Consider the following 22517-nt stretch of genomic DNA (forward strand, 5'->3'; position numbering starts at 1 on the left):
CAGTGGCTCATGCCCTGCAATCCACTGGAGAGACAAAGGCAGGAGAATCAGGGATTCAAAGCCATCCTTTGAGTCCTACAAAGTTTGAGACAAGCCCGGGTCAAAAAGAAGTTATTAAAGCTGGGCGGTGATGGCTTCAGGAGGCAGAGGCAGGTGGGTAGGCTGATGGGAGTTTGAGGCCATCCTGGTCTACAAAGGGTAGATCCAGGACAGCAAAGGCTACACAGAGAAAGCCTGTCTTAAACAAAAAACGACCAAACAAAAGTTATTAAATATATGTGAAATGATAAGGATACAGACCCAGAAACTATTTGTTTATTTATTTATGTTTGATGCCGGGAATCAAACCCAGACCCTCAGACATGCTAAGTAAGTACTCTGCCATGGAGCTATATTCCCAGTTGTAGTCCACAGTACTCTAGATTTTTGAATCAAGCTTTCATTTATTTTTTTTTTTTATTTTTGAGACAAAGTCTCTCTGTGTAGCTCTGGCTGTCCTGGAACTTGCTTTGTAGACCAGGCTGTCCTCAAACTCAGAAATTTGCCTGCCTCTCCCTCTCAAATGCAGGAACCAAAGATGTATGCCATCATATCCAGCTGTAATGATGGGTTTTATGTATGTATATGCCACCCTGTTACAAAAAGATCTTGTGGCACCTTATAAGAATAGATAAAATACAGTAGAGTAAAAATAAATCAGGGTAAAGGTGCATGCAAAAAGCTACAATGAAGCTGGTTAAACTCCATACAAGTATTTAAAATGATCTCGAGCCTGTCTTTGAACTTCCTATTGGTCTAAACCAAGAAAAAAACATGACTACTTACAACAGTTGGGGCTTTGGTTTAAAGAGACCTAGTTTGGATCTCACCTCTATATGCTAGATACCTGACCCTGAGCAGACGGCTCAACTTCTCTGAACTTGAGGTTCATAATCTATAATGAGAAAAAATACTGGCAGTCTTGGGGGTTCCAGGGTAGATTAGAGAGACTGCAGGTCAAGGCGACTTCTGATTCTGGCTAGTACTGGGGGTCTCCTGAAGTCCCCTGTCCTCATTAAGCCTTGGTCCCAGCTCTAGGAGGGAGCTAACACCCCCACCCAGCCTGAGAGGGCAGGGCAGCACGGAAGAGGCAGGCTGGATACTAACAAGGGCTCCCAGTTCCCCTGTACCCAGAACTCTGACACACAGTGCCGTCCACTGCACCACAGGAGGCCCCAGTTTCCCCATCTTTTGTGCTGCCCCAAGGTAGCATTCCCCTTCTTTTCACCCAGGAAAGCAGATTAGATTCAAGAACTGAGAAGCTGGGGTGACTCAGTGATCCAGCGCTTGCCTAGCACCCCCATCCCCACTCAAGGCCTGGCAGTCTCTGGAGAGGAATCAATGAAGGAAGCCAAAGCCCCTTCACCTATAGAGTTATCCAGAGACACAAGATGTTTTGTCTTTATAAAAAGGTCAGTGGTCATTTCTATGCAGTCTAGGCCCCTCATCCTAAAGAGTACCTGTTGCTCAGCATAACACAACCCAAAGTATGTGTGAGTGCACACATGTGTATGTGTGGCATGTAAGGGTATGTGTGTGAATGTATATATGTGGGGGTGTGGAAGTGTGGGAAGGTGCCTGGGAGAGTGTGTGTTTGTGTGTGTGGTGGTAGGAGCCAGGTTTCCTTCAGAGCTCACAAATTGGCAAATTCAGGCTCCTCGACAAAAACCTCTTCCCTGCTTTTCATCACCGACGGGACAAAATCCAATTAGAAACTATGTCAGAATTTCCTTGGCTCTGGTGGTTTTTACAGCTTTGTTCTAGACAAGGCTACATGTGTCCACTCCTTGGCTGGGCTTCAAAGCTTCTGTAGAAGCCAGCCTTTTGGAGGGGGCTCTTCTTGAATGACTACAACTACCAGCACTTTTGGAACTTGCTACCAGCATGACAGAAAACATACTCTGAGCAGCCTTGAACACCTAGCCTTGGCACTGACCATACTGCTGTGTGATCTTGGGTAAATTCCTCATGTCATTGGCCTCATCTGTTAACGGGCCCTTTTGTAGTCTTTCCACAGTATGTCCAGCACACTGATGGTTCTCAGATAACATGACAGGTTACCTGACTTGGAAACATGGCTCTTCCACTACCAGCCTATGTGACAAATGACTTACTTGGGATACAGTGTGACCATCTAGAAATGAGGAAATGAACCATATTTACCACACAACACACAAAGGACTGAAGACAGAAGGGACATGGAGAGTGACTGGGGACTATGGCAGGCCCTGTGTCCCACCCCAGGAAACTATGCCACGTGTTTACTTTTCAAAACCGATGTGTCCTAATGTTCCCTCTTCTCAGGCTGCCGCAGAGTTGCCTGAGCACCTCTCACATGGTTGGGCTATGACATCACAAAACACACAGCCTTAAAAAGACCCACACCCAGGGCCAAGGGAAAGGCCGGGGCCTCCAAGTTTTGTGAAGAGGCTGGAAAAGGAGCCCATGGTGGTCAGCTGGGTGGGGGAAGCTGGACCTGGCTACCACTGTGAGTCAGCTCAGACCTGGCTGGGCTGAGTGTCACTGTCCCTCTCTATTTCAGGAGTGCGTTATTCCTTAAGCAAAACATCACCCGACAATGTCTGGAAGAAATGAAGCCTGCACAGAACCTAAATCTCCCCATCTCACACTGCATAGTGCGATTCCACAGCAAGGCACTGGTATTCCACGGCAGGTAGCCTAGGAGTAGGCGGGCACAGGGCACAAGGAAGGGCCCAGGGTCCAGGTTAGGGGTCAGTGGTAGACATCCTCAAATGTGCTGGGGCTCTTTGCAGGCAGAGCTATCCCGGTTTAGGGCTTTTCCTCCATACCCTAGAACTGCTGGGATCTGGACTTTCTTTGGAGAAACAGGGAGATGGACAAACAATAACAACACAACAAAACCTTTCCTGCAGCTTTAGAAACAATGTCCAAAGCAGACACAGGCTGGCTTGAAAGGTCTTGTTCTCGGGGCTGTCTGGGTCTTGGGGGCTCTGGGAACCACAAGCAGCACCAGGGAAGCTGCCGAATCCCATTTTAGGGTAGTTTATACATGCTCACTTGTAAGTCCACAATCACAAGTCCTATATTAAAGAAAATCCTGCTGGCAAGACCCTAGGCTGTTCTTCCCTGCTTCTACATCCTGTCTTTGTCCTGCAAACTGAGAAGGCCTAAAGCCTCTCCTGAACCCCTCTGTCTTGTCTACCTCAGAGTCCCAGGCTGCCGAATCAGCCCACCGAGTGACCAGGTCAGGATGGGCAAAGAAGAGGGAGCCTGTTCCATCTTGGTGCCACCCTCTCCAGGGGCAAGGACCTTACTCTTTGCAATCCCTGAGTGTGAACAGACTGGCTTTAAAGGCCCAGAAAGAACCCCAAGGCCCAAGGCTTTGGGAAGTACTAAGGAAGGAGCCAGGGCCTGGTGGATGGCCAAGGGCGAGGGCTTCTGGTTCAGAAGTTGAGGTGGGGGGAGCTCAGGCTAGCACCCCACCCTGCCAGAGCTGAGCTGCCTATACCTTCTCAGCTGTTAAGAAATGTGTAAGAAACAGGGGAACAAGAAGTAGCCACAGAGGGAGGGCCATGGACCCAGCCAGTGTTTGCTTCAGGGTGTGGTTACTGCTTAGTGGCTGTGATGGTGAGCTTCTGGAATGTGGACAGACAAGAGCATGGGAACACAGGGGCTGACCATAGATCAAGAGGCCCTAAGCTCAAGGTTACCAGCATTCAACCAGAAGAGGGGCCTGGAGCTGCCGAATACCAGGGCAGAGCTCCCAAAGACCTTAAACTTCGCGGAGCCCTGGGAAGGGAACTGGGGGTGGGAAGAACTTGGTGAGGTCATTTCATCTGTAAAATGTGGCTATTGGGAGAACACAGCCTGACCTGCTCCAGCTGGGCTGCCGCTCCTTTGGGCTACAGTCACCTCATCTGCCCAGTGGACTTAAGGAACCTCTGCTTCCAAAGGAAGCAGTGGAAAGAGTCAAAAGGGTAAGTGGAGGAAAAGTCCACAGCACAGCATTCTGCAGCGGAAGTGAGCGTCACCTGCTGGGCACTGAGAAAGTACTGTCCCGGCTGCCATCAATACCAACACCTAGCCTAGGACACCCCAGCTACTGACACTTATATCAGTTACAGGAGTTGCTAGGGACAGCCCCTCCTCTGCTGCTCTCCCTTGTGAACACTCAGACCACAAACTGGAGGGTGTAGGTGAGCTGGTGGCCATTGTCCCAGGCGTAGAGCACCCGCTCCTTGGGGTTGTAGTCAACCTGGGTGGTGTAGGAGTATTCATTGAGGAAGGGCAACTGCGGGTGGGCGTCAGTGCCTGTGTGGGTGTCGAAGGCATAGGCCACCTGGCCTTCCTGCTGGTTGTAAGTGTCCACGGTGTACAGAATGCCGCACACCAGGAAGCAGTTCCCGTAGGAGTTCCTCCGCAGCCGTGTCTTCCACGTGGTCTCACGGCGCACAGAGAGGTCTCCAGGGTCCAGGCGGCTCAGCACAATCACCTCGTGCTGGGTTTCATCCTGCTCATCCACAGCTGGGTAGATGACCCACAGACCGCTCTCGTCCACGGCAAAATCAATGTCCGAGTGGCCACGCCACTTCCAGGGCGTGGTGTCCTCATAGACCACATCAGGCAGCAGGGCCCAGGAGGCCACAAAGCGTTGGCGCAGGTCATACTTGATGATATTCTTGGTGAAGGCGCGGTTGTAGTAGAAGGCCCCCTGGTATACAACGTGGCCTGTGCCTATCCAGTTGTAGGGCAGCTTGTACATATTACTCCACCTGCCTGCATAGGGAGAGGGGAGGAGGGTCATGGTCAGATACCCTGTGCTGGTTAGTCTGATGCAAACCAGAGGGACTGCCCAGCCTGTGGCCACAGCTATGAGAGACTGTTTTGCTTGATGATGGACATGGGAGGGCCCAGCCCACTGTGGGGGGTATCACGCCCAGGCATGTGGCCAGGGCTGTGTAAGAAGGCTAGCTGGGCCGGGTAGAGTGGTGTATGCAATCCTAGCACTTGGGAGGCAGAGGCAGACGGATCTCTGTGAGCTGGAGGCTAGCCTACGAAGTGCGTTCCAGTGCAGCCAGGGCTATATAGTGAGACTCTGTCTCAAAAAAAGCAAGCAAACAAAAAAGACAAGCACGTAGGAAAGCTAGTTGAGCTCTCTAAACAAATGAGAGAGAAAGCCAGTACGCAGTGTTCCTGCCTTGATTTCCTGTCCTGACTTCCCCCAGTGACGGACTGTTACCTGGAAGTATGAAGTCTCAAGTTGCTTGGGGTCGTGGACTTTATCACAGCAGCAGAAAGCAAACCAGAGCTTCGCCTAAAAAGGCTCACCAGTGCCCCACAAGTACTTTGTGCCAAAATTCAACCATGTGGCTGGACCTGAGCCCATCATCTAGTTCATAAAAATGATGCCATGTAGCAAGTACTAACATTATCTATGAGTCCTGGGCTTCAGGTCCCCAAGTTGTGACACTGGTACCTAGAAATGAGGTGGAGGATGATGCCAGCTCTGTGCTCTGTCTCAGAGATTTTCTATATGCTGTTCCTTGAGTCAGGTTTGCTTTTCCCCATTCAGTCTGCATAGGGAATGCCTACTTGTCTTTCAGTGTCCTTAGCCAATGTGACCTCCTTAGGATGTAGTGAAGGGCCTCCCCTAACCCTCTGTCTTGACACTTGCCACATTCACCAATCTGTGAGCTGTTACAGACAGACTATGCCATTTTGAGCTTAGAAAGGATGTTAGCAGCTGGATAGTGGTGGTGCACATCTTTAATTCCAGCATTTGGGAAGCAGAGGCAGGTGAATCTCTTGAGTTTGAGGCCAGCCTGATTTGCAGAGTAAGTTCCAAGACAGCAGGGCTACACAGAGAGACCCTGTCTCAACAAACAAACAAGCAAATGAACAAACAAAGATAAACAAAGGAAGAAAGAAAGAAAGAAAGAAAGAAAGAAAGAAAGAAAGAAAGAAAGAAAGAAAGAAAGAAAAAAGAGAGAGAGAAAGAAAGCAGACTGAGCAAGCCATGGGGAGCAAGCCAGTAAGCAGCATCCTTCCATGGCCTCTGCATCAGTTCCTGTCTTCAGGTCCCTACCCTGCTTGAGTTCTTGTCCTAACTTCCTTAGATGATGAACAGAATATGAAAATATAAAACAAATAAACCCTTACCTTGGTCACGATGTTTCATGGCAGCAATAGAAACCCTAACTAAGACACACATAGGTAATTGGCACAGAACACTCAGCAAGTGGAAGCTCACTACTCTCCTTGACAGCAAGTCACACTCATGACACAGGACCACATCTATCCTTTCTCCCTGTATTCAGTTCCCAGCAGTGCATAACAGGATTTTCTGAGCCCCTAGACACCCTTCCCTGAGACAGGTGGCTACCTGGAACTAGCACAGGGTAGACATTGGAAACCATAGGCACAGGAAGGCTGAGTCTTATGGGAGCCCCTCCCCATGCCACCCACACCGTTCCCTCCTCCCTCCCCACTTCCCTGACCTTGTTTAAAATTTTCCAGGTTTCGAAACTCCACCAGGCTGTTTCCATAGTAGTAGTTGGTGACGTAGATCCTGTCATCTGGAGCTGCAGGGTCCTTCATCCAGGCGCCCTCATGGCGCCCATAACTGTGGTGCTTGACAGGAGGGTCCACAGCTCGGAGGGTGCCCTCACAGCTGTCCTCCCTACCTGTGGGGAACAAAGGGCACAGCATTTGCTACACAGAGCCACTAGCTCCAAGCCAGAACAGTGGGTCTAGAAAGGTGATTCAAGTCCATCTGTCTTAGTTAGGGTTTCATTACTGTGAAGAGACACCATGATCACAGCAACTCATTTAACACATAGAGATATGCCTGCCTCTGCCTGCCAAGTGCTGGGATTAAAGACATGTGCCACCAGTGACCAGCTACTCTTACAAAGGAAAACATTTCAGAAATTTAGTTCATTATCATCATGGGGAGAAGCACGGCAGTGTGCAAGCAGACTTGGTGCTGGAGGAGGCAAGAGTTCGACATCTTAATCTTCAGGCAGCAGAAGGAGACGGTGTACCGTACTGAGCATAGCTTGAGCATGTGTAACCTCAAAGCCTGCCTTCACAGTGACACACTTCCTCTAACAAGGCCACACCGCCTAATAGTGCCACTCCCTGTGAGCCAAGCATTCAAACACAGGAGTCTATGAGGGCCACACCTATTCAAACCACCACACCATCTTGGTTTTGTTTTAAGACAGGGTTTCTGTGTAACCCTCCCTGTCCTAGAACTCGATTTGTAGACCAGGTTGGCCTTGAACTCAGAGATCTGCCTGCCTCTGCCTCCTGAGTGCTGGGATTAAAAGTATACTGCACTATACCTGAATTATCCAATTCCATTTTAAATCTCTCTTGATAGTTTTTGGTGACTTTTAGCCTAAGAGCAAAGCAATGCCTGACCATTGAAAAAAACATAAACAGACAGCAAGGGGAGCAGAGGAGATGCTTACCATTCAAAAATCTAGCATCCATCAGATGTTAAAAAAAAAAAAAATCCATCTCTGAGAAGCAGAGAGTAGAATGATGGGTAATAATGGAATTGGCAGATGCTGGCCAAAACTTCAAAATACAGTTTTACAGAAGGGATGAGTTTAGAGAATTTCCAAATACTTGAAAAATTGAAGCTGGGTGAATGCCTGTAATCCTTGAATTGTGGATGCTGAGGATAGCCATTGCTATGAATTTGAGGCCAGCCTCAAATATATATATATATATATATATATAGCTATATAGTGCCAGGCCAGTCAAGCTATATAGCAAGACCCTGTCTCAAAAAGTAAGGAAAGAACAAAAGAAAGGAGGGAGGGAACAAGGTCCTAAGATAAATTCTAGCATACAAAGAAACTTATTTTTTTTTTTAAGATTTATTCATTATGTATACAGTGTTCTGTCTGCATGCAATTCCAGTATAGATGGTCATGGGCCACCATGTGATTGCTGGGAATTGAACTCAGGACCTCTGGGAGAGCAACCAGTGCTCTTAACCTCTTAGCCATCTCTCCAGCCCCACCAAAAAACTCTTGAATATGAGGCACTTCCTTCCCTTTCTTCTTTGCTTCATTCACTTACATTTTAAGAAACTGTGATCCTTCTGAATACATGGTTTTATGTGTCCTGTTTTCTCCTTCTACTGACTGATTTCTCACATCATTAAATACATTTTTAATGATGTGATTTTTGGGTCCTGCCAGGCCACCAGACAGCTGTGCCCTTTAATTTATTCAACACCCTCCCCCTTCCTGTGTCAGCTCTGTAGATTATTTCCAGTTTTCTGACACCAGAAACTGTGTTTGGAGGAAATCACATTAGTTGCAGCTGTTGTGCTCATTGTTTATCATTCTAGAAAGACAAGTGTGAGGGAGATAGCACTTGGGCCAGAGTGAGGAAGGGTCTGGAGGTTTGCAATCACACAGTCATAAGCCCTCCCAAAGGACGTGATTTACTGAGGACAATGTCTACTGTGTGACACAAATTGCAGCTATAAATGTGGACATAAAAACAGTCAAAGAGTGCTGGGGGTGTAGTTTACATATACATATATGTATGTGTTAAATAATCACTTTAAATGTTGGCAGATTTTCTGTAAAGGATCCTGGGATAATTACGTTAGGCTGTGAGAAGGCAAACTTCTTTCCCATAGTCTTTCTTTTTATAGCAACTCTTAAGAAATGCAAAGCACGAGCTGGAAGGAGTGCTCAGCAGCTGGGAGTGCTTGCTGTGCAATCTGGAGGATTTGTGTTTCAATCTGCCACACACCTGTAACCCCAGCTCTAAGAGACTCAAAGACTGGAGAGTCCCTGAAGATTTCTGGCTTTCAGCCTACCCAAGAAAACACAAGCCACGGGTTTAGAATGAGACCTTTCCTCAGAAATGGAAGAGAAGCGGAGCATAGTGGCACATACGTTTAATCCCAGCACCTGGGAGGCAGACCCAAGTGAGTTCAAGTCCAGCCTGGTCTACATAGTGAGTTCCAGGACAGCCAGAGCTAAATAGTGAGACCCTGTCTCAAACAAACAAACAAACAAACAAACAAACAACAACAACAAAAAGGAATATATGAGAAGTGGTAGAAAAAAAGAATCAGTCTCTCTGTCTCTCCCTCTCTCCCTTTCTGTCTCTCTCTCTCTCTCTCTCACACACACACACATGTTAAAAAAAAATTAAAACATAAACACTTCAAAGTAAGCCAAGCAGGTTGACACATGTCTATAATCCCAAAACTAAGGATGCTAATAGTCTGAGCTCCTGTGAGACCCTGCCTCAAAATGACTAAAACTTGAAATAACAAACCAAATACAAACAAACAAAACAAAACAAATAAAAACCTTCAACAATTTGATAAAGTTGAGCATTCTCAGATCAAGAACCAAGTAAGACATGAATTGGATTTAGTAATAAGCTAAGTCTTCTGATGCTCAGGAGACTATCACTCACCTCGACTAGGGACTTCTGGATGCAGAGGTGGCTCAGTGGGCCAGGGAGTGGTGATCGGGGTTGGGGTAGTGGTGGTTGCGGTGGTGGTGGTAGTGGTGGTGGTGGTGGTGGCGGTGGTGGTGGTGAAGCTGTCAGGGGTCAAGTTGGCTCCTTCTGAAGCCTCCAGCCTGACTTCATCATGTTTGGTGAAGTTAGGCTCTGGAAGCTTGGCCTCCGTCTTGGGTGGAAGCTTCTCCAGCCAGGAAGTACCCTTGAGGGTGTTATCTGTAAAGAGAAGATTACCCAGTGCTCATGCCTCAGCAATGTTGATACACACACACACACACACACACACACACACACACACACACACACACACGTGTCTGTCTGCCACAGACCTCCTGGCTTCTCTGACCAAGGAGGAGTTGAACGGTCTCAAGTAGAAGATGGTAGGCTTCTTGGTTAACAGAGTAATGCTTTCTGATGATCACTCTGGCCTTGGGCCCAGCTCTACCACTCCTTTACTGAGTGAGGTTTTGTTTTGTTTTGTTCTTTTGTGGGTTTTTCCCCCCCGAAACAGGTTTCTCTGTGTAGCCCTGGCTGTCCTGAAATTCGTTCTGTGGACCAGGCTAGCCTTTAACTCAGAGATTCACAAGCCTCTTGCCTCCAAGTGCTGGGATTAAAGGGCATTCGTCACCACTGCCTAGCCTTACTGGGTGAGTTTTTAACGAGCCCTCACTCTCTTGTGTTCCCACCTCTGTAAAGTGAGTGTCATAACCATAGTGTTGATTAGTGGTAAATGTATATAAAACATCTGTATAGATGCAGCAAATAGGAAGTTCTCTTTTCTCCTAAGAGTTAAGTACTTTTTCCAACTCTGTCCTGCCCTACATAGTTCCAGGGGCCAAAACTTCTTGCTTCAGGACTGCAGACTTTATCTTGGTCATCTTCCTGAGGACCTTGACAGCCTTGAGCCTCTCTCACCTAGTGTCTGATACCTCAAGCAAGGAAGGGATGGAGGCAGCCAGTGTCTTGTCACTTCTAGGCCACAGATCTTTGGCCCTACCTCTGCCCCTTGCCCATATCCAATTCTTACCTCTCTAGCTGTGTCTTGGACCTTCCGGGTCCCACCATTGCTGGCAGTAGCTTAGCTGGCTCGGGTTGTCTTTGCCCGCAGTTGTGCAGGCCACTCTTACCCCATACCCAAGACCCAGTGGGAACAAGCAAAGACTCTTTGGTCAGGGAATCCACAGGGAACATGGCCTTGGCAGCCTGTTAGGGCAGGAGGCTTGTTCCCACGAGCCGCCTTGGCAGAGTCAGATGCCCAAAGCTGTGCCTGGGCAGTGGCCCAGCCAGGAGTCAGAGGCCCTGTGTTGTGGGCAGCCTGAGTTGGCACGACTCAAGGACAGCAGCTGGCATCAGGGACTAGGGGAAAGGTTGTATCCTAATGGGCTGAGAAATGAAGGGACCTTTTCTTTTCCAGTGGTCTTTTTTTCTTTCTCAAATGAATGTATGTGTGTTCCCATGTTTGTGTATGGCGTACATGTGTGTGCATGTGTGTGGAAGGCAGAGACCAGAAGATCCCTCAGGCTCACCAGCCAGGCAGCCACTCTAGTTGTCTCAAAGGAGAATGATACCTAATATTGTCCTCTGCCTTCCTAATGCTGGGATTACAAGCATCTGCTACCAGGTTGGAGAGATGGCTTAGCGGGTAAGATCTTCCAAAGGCTGATCTTCCAAAGGACTCGGGTTCAATTCCCAATACTCACATGGAGCTCACAACTGTCTGTAACTTTAGAACCAGAAGATCTGGCACAATACACACACACACACACACACACACACACACACACACACACCACATAAAACACCAATGCACATAAAATAAGGAAATCTTTATAAAACAAAATATTTAAAAGGGGAAGAGGGCTGGAGAAATGGCATAGCTGAGCACTGGCTGCCCTTCCAGAGGACCTGGGTTCAATTCTAAGCACCTACATGCAGCTCACAACTCTCTGTAACTCTAGTTCCAGGCACTCAGATGCCCTCACACAGACCTACACAAACATACATGTAGGCAGAACATCACTAAACATAAAAAAAAAAGAAAAAAAAAAAAGCCAGGTGGTGGTGGTACCTGCCTTTAATCCCAGCATTCAGGAGGCAGAGGCAGGCAGATCTCTGAGTTCAAGGCCAGCCTTGAATGTAGAGCTAGTTCCAGGACAGCCAGGGCTACACAGAAAAACCCTGCTTGAAAAACAACAAACGAACAAATAAATACCTAAAATAAACAATAAAACAAATGTGTTACCATACCCTGTTTTTGTTTGTTTGTTTGTTTTGTTTTCTTTAATGTGGCTTTTGGGTATCATATTCTGGTCCTCACACTTTTGAGGCAGTACTCTACTGACTAAGCTATGCCAGAAGTACCTGTGGTGGAAATTTAACCTAAGTAAGGGCTTTTTAAAAAAAATTATTTATATTTTTATAAATTATACTTTATTCACTTTGTATCTTCACTGTAGCCCCTTCCCTCATCCTCTCCCAATCCCACCCTCCTTCCCTCATTTCCCCCCATGCCTCTCCCCAAGTCCATTGATAGGGGAGGTCCTCTTCCCCTTCTATCTGACCCTAGCTTATCAGGTCTCATCAGGACTGGCTGCATTGTCTTCCCCTGTGGCCTGGTAAGGCTGCTCCCCCCATCAGGGGGAGGTGATCAAAGAACCAGCTGCTGAGTTCATGTCAGAGACAGTTCCTGTTCCCCTACATAAGGTCTTGTGCATGCTAGGTAAGCATTGTATTTTGTTTGTTTGTTTTGTTTTTTGGTTTGTTTGTTTTTTTTTCAAGACAGGGTTTCTCTGTGTAACCTTGGCTGCCCTGGACTCGCTTTGTAGACCAGGTTGTCTACATTGATCAACTCACATTGATCTGCCTGCCTTTGTCTCCCTGAGTGCAGGGATTACAGGCATGTGCCACCACACCTGGCTCTAGGTAAGCATTCTACTATCTCTACCACTAAGCTATATCCTTAGCCCACTTTTTACTTTATATTTTGAGACAGGGTCTCAGTAAGTTGCCTAGCTTAGTCTTGAAATCACTCTATGTCCCAGGGAGACCTTGAACTTAAACAATACCTAAACAATAAATACTCTTGCTTTGGCTAGCTACATTTCACAAGTCAGTGCTACCAAGCCTGGGGTAGCCTTTTTTGTTGTTTTTGAGACAAGCTCTTACTTTGTAGCTCAGGCTGGCATTGAACTCCTGCCTCAACCTCTTGAGTGCCTAGGATTTCACCATTGCACCTGACAGGAGGGAATTCTTGAAGAATACTGGACTCTAACTGCTCCACCTCCCTGCCCTTGGAAGAGCCCTTGTTACCCTTGGCTATGACTCAGGTAGAGATATGAGGGACTAAGTTGGCAGGAAAAGTGAAAGGTCTGTGGGCTCCTTTTTAGGAAGATGAAAAATGGAAGAACTAGAGAGGCCAGTCCAGAAGTGAGAGGAATCCCCAAGGGCCCATTTCGCTCCCTGGCCATGTTCGTCCACCTCTACCGTCACAGGTGCGGCTCTTCCCACTGGACTGTAAACTCTGTGGGAACAGGCTCTGCAGCCAGATTTTTGAACAAAAGAAAGTCCAAAAAAGGTGAGCATGTAGGTACTGAATGGGAGGTCTCTTGTATTTCCTCTATTGTTCCCTCATCAGCAAACCTGCCTGGGCTTCTTCTACCCAGTGTATGGTTGAGCAAAGGATCCTTAAAAGGTAAACAATGGTGCTGAGATCTGTGGCTTTGTGGCTGCTTTCGAAGGCAGGTGGATCTCTGGGGGCAGCCATCCCTCAGCCAGGCCCCACTCCCTTCTACTCACCAGCCACGGCCTTGGGTGCTTCCTGTCTGGCCTCCTGTCTGCCTGCCTTGTAGTAGGTGAAGCCTCGGATCACTGCCTGCTGCTGGGCCAGCGCACGGGGCCTGGCTGTGGGGTGGGGTGCTCTGCCCTTGATGCTCTCCTTTCTCAGCTTCTCCACCTTCAGCAGCTTCTCCTTGGAAGGCTTTGCAAGGCTCTTGTCTGCGAAGCTCTTCTGTATGCTGCCATATTTGTTGAGATCATTGCCTTGGCCTCCAGCGGTATCCTGGGAAGAATAGAAGTGTCAGACTTGGGTGACAGTAAACGTGATGTGTGGGGAGTTGCAGAAGTTCAGTATGTGGGAGCTGGAGGTGGTCACAGTGTCTGTGAAGTTCCAGAGTAGATACAGCCATAATCTGTTTGCCTGCTTCTCATGCAGCTTTTCTCTGCAGGCTTGAGACCAAATCCAGTGGGTTATATACTTATTTCCAACTCCTGCCCACTTGTTCCCTTGGCTTGACTGAATTGTTTGGCTCTCGGGAGGCTGCCTAGCCTTGTGTCTCCTTGGTCTTAGTAAATGGGAAAGGAAGAGGTTCTTGGGTTGGTTTACAAGGTGCCCAGAATGTTCCCCCATGTTAGCATTGAAATCCCAGCATCTTGAAAAGCTCTTCAGTCCCATGTTGGTCTGGCTATCCCTAGGGAATGCCATGTCTAACATTTTGTGAGCCTTGTTATTTTCGCTTCCTACTCAAATGCTCTGAGGCTGGCTTGGCACAAGAACACAGGGCCTGTGACACCACCCATTGTGAGACAGAAGCTCAGCCAGATAAGGCTTGTACAGTATCTGACGCTTTCTGGGCAGCTGCCAAAGCGGGACTCACTCACACTTGCAGAACTGGCGTCTCACCAAGTAGGTGGCCAGCACCGGGCCAAGGCACAGGCTTCCTCAGGCTTTTTTGTGTCTAGGCGGTCCCACTTGCAGTCACCAAAGGTGCCACTATCAACAGTGTCAGCACAGGAGGCTGCAAACTGAGGAGGAAAGGCTGGGACCAGGCAGTCACGTAGGCCGGCTGCAGCGCTTGCTCAGCCACCCCCTCTCCCTGTGACCTCTATTTATGTTTCTTCATGTGCCAAGTAGGCAGGGGTCAATTCTACTTACAGGTTGTGAACTAATGTTGTATGTGAGGAAATCAGGTTCAGATGACTCCTACAAATATCACCAGAAATGAGGTTTACTGGGTTGCATCCTGCCCATAGATGACTGATCTGAGTGGCACCAAAAGGGTGACTGTCTGCTGTACTCCCTGCCAAGTGGCAGGCTCTGAGTGCCACCAGAGGAAGGAACCAGTATATGAGGTGTTCACCCACTGGTGCTTACTTCCTGACTTATCTAGAAGGTGGGAGGGTCAGTGTGTCTGCCTACAGGAGTGTGCTGGCTATTATTTTGTTAACTTGACACAAGCTAGGGAGAAAATGCCTCCACCAGACTGGCCTGTAAGCAAGTTGGTGGGGGCATCTTATGTATTAATGATGGATTTGATGGGGATCAGCCCACTGTGGGTGGTGCTACCACTAGCCAAGTAGTCTGGGGTTATATAGGAAAGTAGGTTGAAGAGGCCGGTAAGCAGTGTTCCTCCATGGCCTCTGCTTCAGTTCCTGCCCTGGCTTTCCTCAGTGATGGAGTGTGACCTGAGGGCTGTAAGGTGAAATAAAGCCTTTCATCCCCACATTGCTTTTGGCCATGGTCTTTATCACAGTAATATTTCTGAAACTATGACAAGGGGATCTACTAGAACAAGGGGATCTACCAGAGCAAAAGAATCTACTAAAACAAGGAACTCTTAAGTCTGTGCAGACATGCTCTCTGCTGTGGGTGACATGATATTAGTCTTCAAGGATCCCTGAAGTATTGCAAACTTACCCTGCACCCACCCAGGCCCAGCCACAGCAGGAGATGCTAGAAGCAGTACTAAAGGAAAGCTGGCTTGCTCTTCTAGGGCCAGAAAGGGAGAGTCTGAAACCTCATTTCCAGTTCTTTGGGAACTGGGTATGAGAATAAAAAAATACTGAGTTTAGGCAGGGTCTAGCCATCCCTATGGACTAAATATGCAAGTCTGTGCCAGCTTACCTGTGGTAGCCACAAAGTGGAAACAGACACTTCCTAGCCCTTGTCCTGCACATCATGGACTCTCCTGCTTTCTGATAGTCCTCTCTTAAGGCTCCAAACACATCCAACCCCGTGTCCCAAGCCCAGTCACCTTCTGTCCCTGTGATCAGAGCTAGGCCTCACCTGAGCTTTGCTGTCAGGGACTGAGGCTGGGGCGGTGTCAGGGACAACAGCCGCGTCCCTCTGCAACAGCTGGAGGCCCAGGCTGGACAGTTCCTTCTTGATGCTCATCATGATGGCTGACTGGTTCTCATAGCTCTTCAGTTGCTCGCTGAGGTGACGCACACTGTCTTTCACCACCTCATTCTCCCGGCTCAGGTTGGCCTTGATGCTCTGTGGGGCAGGATTCATGGTCATTCCTGGCCGTTTCTTCTGAGCTGCACCCCAACTTGACCATCAAGAATTCAGGGGCATAGACGTGAGTAGCACTCATAAATAGGGTGGAACAAGGCATGTCCTATAAGACCCTGTAGTTAATGATTTTTATTCTTAAGAGAAAAATGAATGAAAAATAGGTAATGCATGCTTATATTAATAAACGAAAAAGATGTGAGCAGGCCAAGTATAGTGGCACATGCCTTTAATCCCAGAACTAGGGAGGCAAAGGTAGGTGGCTCTCTTTGAGTATGAGGCCAGCCTGGTCTAGATAGGGAATTGAAGGACAGCCAGGGCCACATAGTGAGACCCTCTACAAAAAACAAAAAAAAAAAAAACACAAAAAAACAAAAAACAAAAAACAAACAAGCAAACAAGCAAACAAAAGGCCCTCTCATGCTTGTTTATTTCTCAGTGATAACAATGTTACGTGTTTTTATGATAGGGGCAAACATATATTCACATATTTTTTAACACTTAGATTTCACTTAACAGCCTATTTTGGGAATAATTCCATATTAGTCTACAAAGCATTTCCTACTATGAATGCATAGATAGTATGCCACTGTATGCTTAGGCCATAATTTAATTAGGCAATCTCTGCAGGTGCCCCCTGAAAAATTTCTAATAACCTGTTAATTTACTATCACTTTTTTCAGAGCTGGGTGTGGTAGTGCTTGGCTGTGATCCCAGCACTCAAACCAAATTTGTTAAAGAGACAATCAGCAGACTCAGAGCTGTGGTGAACTGGTTTGCATTCCCTGAGGTAACAAGAGGAAAGGTCAGAGGAGAGCCAGCAGTGTGAGAGCCAGGCATATATAGGTAATACTGGGTCCCCCAAAAGATTCTCAGGTCAGCATCCCAAGCTGGCCTGGGATCAGACAGCCAACAGGTTTCACATCTCTCTGTCACTGTGACCTTCAGCTATGGGTTTAGTCAGGGGTTGGTCTTCCCTCCTGTGACACAGGATGCCCAGTTACTGCCTCCCTCTGGAAAGGAAGCTGAGAAAGGAAGTCCCCACGCCTGGTCCTGGCAGCTGCATGTCCCCAGACCCCTGGTGCTCAGCAGAGGCCGGATGCAGGAAATGGGTGGAGGCCATGCCATGCCCGGAGAGAGGCAAGCCTTGAACCTTCAGTCTGGACCTCTAGGCTTGTCCAACTGTTCTTGTGCTGAGAGGGCAGTCCTGTAGCACACACAGCCTGTCTAGTCTGTACCTGGGCCTTTGCTTCCAACAAAGGTACTGCTGGGATTGTCAACCCCTGGAGGTTGGATCAGTCCTGCTACATTCTGAATGGTACCCTGCATGTGCAGTGTGGACCCTGATGCAGCACCCCTCAACACTCCTTTCTACTACTAAAGAGTACCTCAGTTTGTTCATCTGACTTTCAGCTTCCTCGGGTCCTTGAAACGCACCCCCCCCCAGGTCTCTTCCCCAAAGGCAGGACTGCAGCCTATAGCTCCCTTCCCAGCTCCATGCTGGAGTTCTGCTTCCTGTAGCCACCATGGTGGAACAGAATGGCCCAGGTCCCTTTGGATGTAGCCCTGGGCCCCTGGTATGGCCCTGCCCTTACCTCCTCCAGCGTGTTCATCTGGGAGGTCAGCTTGTGGATGTAGGCATGTACTTTCATCAGATCCATGCTGTACAGGGCACCCTCCAGAAGATCCACCATAGATTGCAGCTAGAGGTGGTGGGTGGGGTAGGGAGACAGATGGTTAAGAAAGGATATGAACATACCAGCCAAAGGGCACGAAAGGAGCTCCACTGCAGCAAGAAACCTCAGAATCCCAGAGCCTCACAGTGGTCCCATGGACTCCAGCTACTCATAATCACAGGGCAGGTATAGTACATTAGATTTTTATTTTATTGATGCCTATTTGTGTTTTCTTTTATGAAGTGCTGGGGAAGACTCTCAAGGCCTCCTACACATTAGATATATACTCCATTAGGGTTGCATCTTAGCAGGGGGGTATATGTGGGTGATATATATATATATATATATATATATATATATATATATATATATATGAATAATATAATATAATATAATATAATATAATATAATATAATATAATATATCCAGTTTCTTTGTGATGGAACCATTCAAATTCCTCTGTGATAAAATATTTTTGAAATAGACATTGTGGGAGAAATTGTTATCTCCCACATCACCCTTCTGTATGATGGAATGTGGGGCACTCTTCCTCTGATCTACACTTTGTACCCCGAAATCATCCTCTCTGTGCCTGCTTCTCTTTTGAGTGATAAAGTGGCTAAACTCTAAACACACAGTCTGTATGTCCCCTAGCGGCAGCCCTTGAGGTATGACTAATAGTTGTGAGCATCTGTACACCTTTTTTTCTTCTTCTTGTTTGTTTGTTTTTTGAGACAGGTTTCTCTTTGTGTAGCCCTCCTTCGCTGTCCTGAAACTCTCTCTCTATATATACTAGGCTGGCCTTGAACTCAGAGATCTGCCTGCCTCTGCCTCCTGAGTGCTAGGATTAAAGGTGTGTTCTACTACCACCCAGCTAGTTGTGAGCATCTGCAAGGTGCCAGGTTGAAGCTGTCCTTTGGCTTGGGGCCATATCCTTACCTGGAAGGTCTCCCCTCAGGGCCCTGCTCTATGTACTGTTATATAGTGTCTGGGGAATGCTTTTATAGCAGACTCCTTGGTCATGAAACACTGGCTGAAAGCTCTGCTTGCTTGAATCAATCACTCAACCCAAAGTATGGGCTTTTTAACTTTTCCTTGTTTAGATTTTTTTATTTTATGTGTATGGGCATTTTGGCTACACCACGTGGATGCTGTGGAGGCCAGAAGAGGGTATTGGATCCCCTGGAATTAGAATTACAATTGGTTGTGAACTACCATGTGGGTGCTGGGAATCAAACTCTTGTCCTTTGCAAGAACAGCCAGTGCTCTTAAGCAAGAAGCCATCTCTCTAGCCCCAGTGGAAGAGTATTGTTTGAGCTGAGCTCTAGAGGAGGAACATAGGCTGGCAGAGCTGTCGGGACAGGACGTTCTGAGCAGATGTGTAGCCTGTGCTAGGGTGAGCTGTGGCTGTGCAGCTATTGCTTCTTCTCTGTGAGTGGCATGGGAGCAAACTGCATGTCATGCGTATGGCAAAATCAGCGCAGAATGGGAGAAAAGGTTTTGGGATTTCATGATGTTTAATAGTCCCTTGGCAGAGCAATCTTATATGTGTTGACTCTCATAAAACATTGGGCTTAAATTTGTCATTCCTGCTTTCTCTTCCTTCTTTCTTTCCTTCCTCTCCCTTCCCTACAGGTGTAGGCAAGCTCACTTGTGGAGGTCAGAGGTCAATGTTGGGTCTCTCCCTCTATCACTCTTCATCTTATCTCCTGGGATAGGGAACCTGGAAGTCACCATTTTGACCACCAAGCTACAGGATTCTCCTGTCTCTGTTCCAGCCAGCACTGGGTTACAAGTGTGTGCCTCCATGCCTGCCTTTTATATGGTGCTGGGGACTCAAACTCAGGTCCTCATGCTTACATAGCAAACACTTTCCATATCAAGTCACCTCTCCCAGGCCCCTTCCTGTTCTTGTCCCTCCCTTTCCTCCTCTCTTTCTCTTTTCTCTGCACTGAGGATGGGACTTATGGATAGTAAGCAATCATTCTACCACTGAGCTATAATCCCAGATTAATTTTTCTAAAATCCATTTCTAGAGTATTCCACAAAGTATTAGTCCTTGAGAGATTTGCTTATTTGTTTGTTTGTTTCAGGACAGGGTCTCACTATGTAGCTCTGGCTGTCCTGGAACTCACTATGTAGACCAGGCCGGCCTTGAACTTACAAAGGTCCACCTGCCTCTGCCTCCCCACTTCTGGGATTAAAGCCTTGTGACACTAACCCTGGCCTTGACAGACTTTTAAAAATGTCAACTATCTTTTGTAAAGAATTATTTTACTTTTTAATGGTGTGTGTTTACATGAGGCCAGGTGCACTCAGAAACCAGAGGAGGGTGTCAGATGCCCAGGAGCTGGAATTACAGGCAGTAAGCTGTCCAACATGAATGTTTAGGACCAAGCTCTGGTCCTCTGAAGGTGGAGCAAAGAGGTCTTAACTGCTGAGCCATCTCTCTAGCCCAATAGATAGCTGTGTGTTTTTGTTTGTTTGTTTTGTAATATCAGAAGCCATGAATATGAGGAAATGACAGGTAGCCATGGGCTAAACTGGGAGAGAGTGAGGGCAGGAAAGCATCCTCTGTCACAGCATTTCACCAACCTGTATTCAGAATGTTCTCTGTCTGAGGGAATCCTATGCATCCCTTAGGCCCAGGCCCAATGCTATTCCCTCTTTGGGGCTCCCATAATCCCTAGCACAATTCCTGGCCCAGTACAGAGCACATTGCCATTGTTTGGGTCAGCAGCTGTGTCCTCAGTCTGGCCACTCCTCAAGGATGGGGCTATAGCTGACTCATGTCCAAAAAGAAAAGGAAGGAAGTGGTAAGAGACATTTCTCTTGGCCAGTCTAGCCAAGAAATGGGGTACTACCTTCTCCTACACAGCTATGCAGTCTAGGCCAGATCACAGTTGGAGTTATAAGCATGGGATAGAAAGGTAGGCTGCAAGGCAAGTTCTGTACCCCGGGGGTCCTCTTAATTCCCTCCCTGGAATGTTTACACAGAACCTCCCACTGAGGGCAGCAAAGCCAACTGAGTAAGAGAAACCCTTGCACTTCTGCCTCTTCAGTATCCTACCTGGTGGGGTAACTCCATCTCTCAGGCCAAGACCAGACCCTGTGGCAAGACATTGTGTCTGTCATACCTAAGGGACATACCTAGGCTTGGTGGGGGAACCTCAGCCTAGTGACCTTTTAGGTAGATAATGGACTGTAACAAAATCTAAGGTTCACCTGTCACCATTCTCTGTGATTTCGGGCAACTCACATCCCTTCTTTGGGCTCAGGGCCCATTACAAGTAAAGCTGGCATCATAAGCTTCTTTCCAAAGGGTTCCAGCAGGAACAACATATGGCAGCATTTAGACAAAGGGCCCTGTGCATCTTCATAGTGAGCATGCTCACAACTCAGCTGTAGAAGCTGGGCATGATAGTACAAACCTGTAATTCCAGTGCTTGGGAGGCTGAGGCAGGAGGATTGTTGCTACAAGGTCAGCCCGAGCTACTGTGTGAGAGCACCCATCCACAAATAAGAACAACAAACAAACAAAAACCAGAACCTCCAGTTATTGGACCACTGACTTGAGAAGAAACTGGATATGTCCCTATAACTGCAGACAGGCCTATGGGTTAGATGCCTGGAATCCACAGTGCACTGGGGAGGCCCCAGGGAGACACCGATCCAAGCACTGTGAAACTGTTAGGCCACTTGGCTTAAAATGTGCTGCTCCTTCCAAGTTTGATAATTTTGGCATCAATTTATGCAGTACAAAAATAAACTTAAAGTTAAATTTAAGGAAACTATTTTTAGCCAAATTCTGGAGACAATACTCCGTGGTCTCTTGCTTTTCTGTGCCTCTTGCATGCAGAGGAACAATCTTACTTGTGAGTCTTAGGTTACAAGACAGCATTCTCCTGCAGGGAAGGTTCTGGTTCTCTGAGCTCAGGGCTCCTCTATCCTACATCATACTGAACACAGTATGCTGGAGCACAGCAAACCAGTGAAAGAGTATGACAATTAGCTGGAAGTCATGAGTCCCTTGTCTGTGACCCAGGATGCTGTGTGTTCTACTAGTATTCAGGGCTCTAGGACCTTGTCAGCTTATACCACAAGCAGGGCAGCATCTCAGACATTTCATGATCTCTGACACCAAACACGCCAATGATATGCATGATTGGAAGAGACTGTAAGAGAAAAAGACTTTCAAAGATGTCAGCAGGGGGCTAGAGAGACGGCTCTACAGTTATGACCACTTCCTCTGTTTACAGAGGACCTGGGTTTAGCTCCCAGCACCTGTAACTCCAGTTGCATGGGATCTGATGCCCTCTTCTGGACTCCATGGGCAGCAGACACGAGTGTGATACACTTACATACATATAGATAAAACACTTACATACATTATAAAATAAAAAAATGAAATAATTTTATAAAGATATGAGCTGGGTGGTGGTGGCACACACCTTTAATCTCAGCACTTGGGGGGCAGAGGCAGGTGGATCTCCGAGTTTGAGGCCAGCCTGGTCTACAGAGTGAGTTCCAGGACAGCTAGAGTTTTAGAGAAGGGCAGAGAAGAGTTGGAGGGATGGCTCAGCGGTTAAGAGAAGGGCAGAGAAACAGGTGGTTTAGATGTATGATTTAGATACAACAGGACCTGGGTTCAAATCCCAGACCCACCAAGCCCATTGAGTACTGGCATGGCATTACTGTTGTCAGTCCTTGGTAAGTGGAGGCTGGAGGATCAGAACTTCAAGGTCATCTTGGCCTACATAGGAAGTCTGAGGCAAGTCTGGTACACATGAACACTCATCTCAATTAAAACAAACAAATGGGGGCTGTTGAGATGGCTCAGAGGTTAAGAGCACTGGCTGCTCTTCCAGAGGACCTGAGTTCAATTCCCAGCAACCACATGGTGGCTTTTAACAATCTGTAATGGAATCTGATTCCCTCTTCTGCTGTGCATGAAAACAGTGTTCATATACATAAAATAAATAAAATAAAATAAAATAAAATAAAATAAAATAAAATAAAATAAA

General features: G+C 47.4%; 1 protein-coding gene across 2 annotated transcripts in view; it reads right to left on the reverse strand.

Annotated features, from left to right (window-relative positions):
- Positions 1-305: 305 nt before the first annotated feature.
- Olfml2a (olfactomedin like 2A) overlaps positions 306-22517 on the reverse strand; it is a 36174-nt gene continuing 13962 nt past the window's right edge. For both annotated transcript variants that reach the window (XM_055600250.1, XM_055600249.1), the window contains exons 3-8: positions 17413-17520; positions 15590-15799; positions 13324-13585; positions 9481-9744; positions 6519-6704; positions 306-4797 (exon numbers count right to left, since the gene is read on the reverse strand). In XM_055600250.1, the coding sequence (XP_055456225.1) occupies positions 4193-4797; positions 6519-6704; positions 9481-9744; positions 13324-13585; positions 15590-15799; positions 17413-17520 (1635 nt within the window). In that variant the 3' untranslated portion in view covers positions 306-4192. The remainder of the gene's footprint in view (positions 4798-6518; positions 6705-9480; positions 9745-13323; positions 13586-15589; positions 15800-17412; positions 17521-22517) is intronic.

Source organism: Psammomys obesus, unplaced genomic scaffold, assembly GCF_907164565.1.
Source record: "Psammomys obesus unplaced genomic scaffold, mPsaObe1.curated_primary_1811, whole genome shotgun sequence".
NCBI lineage: Eukaryota > Metazoa > Chordata > Mammalia > Rodentia > Muridae > Psammomys > Psammomys obesus.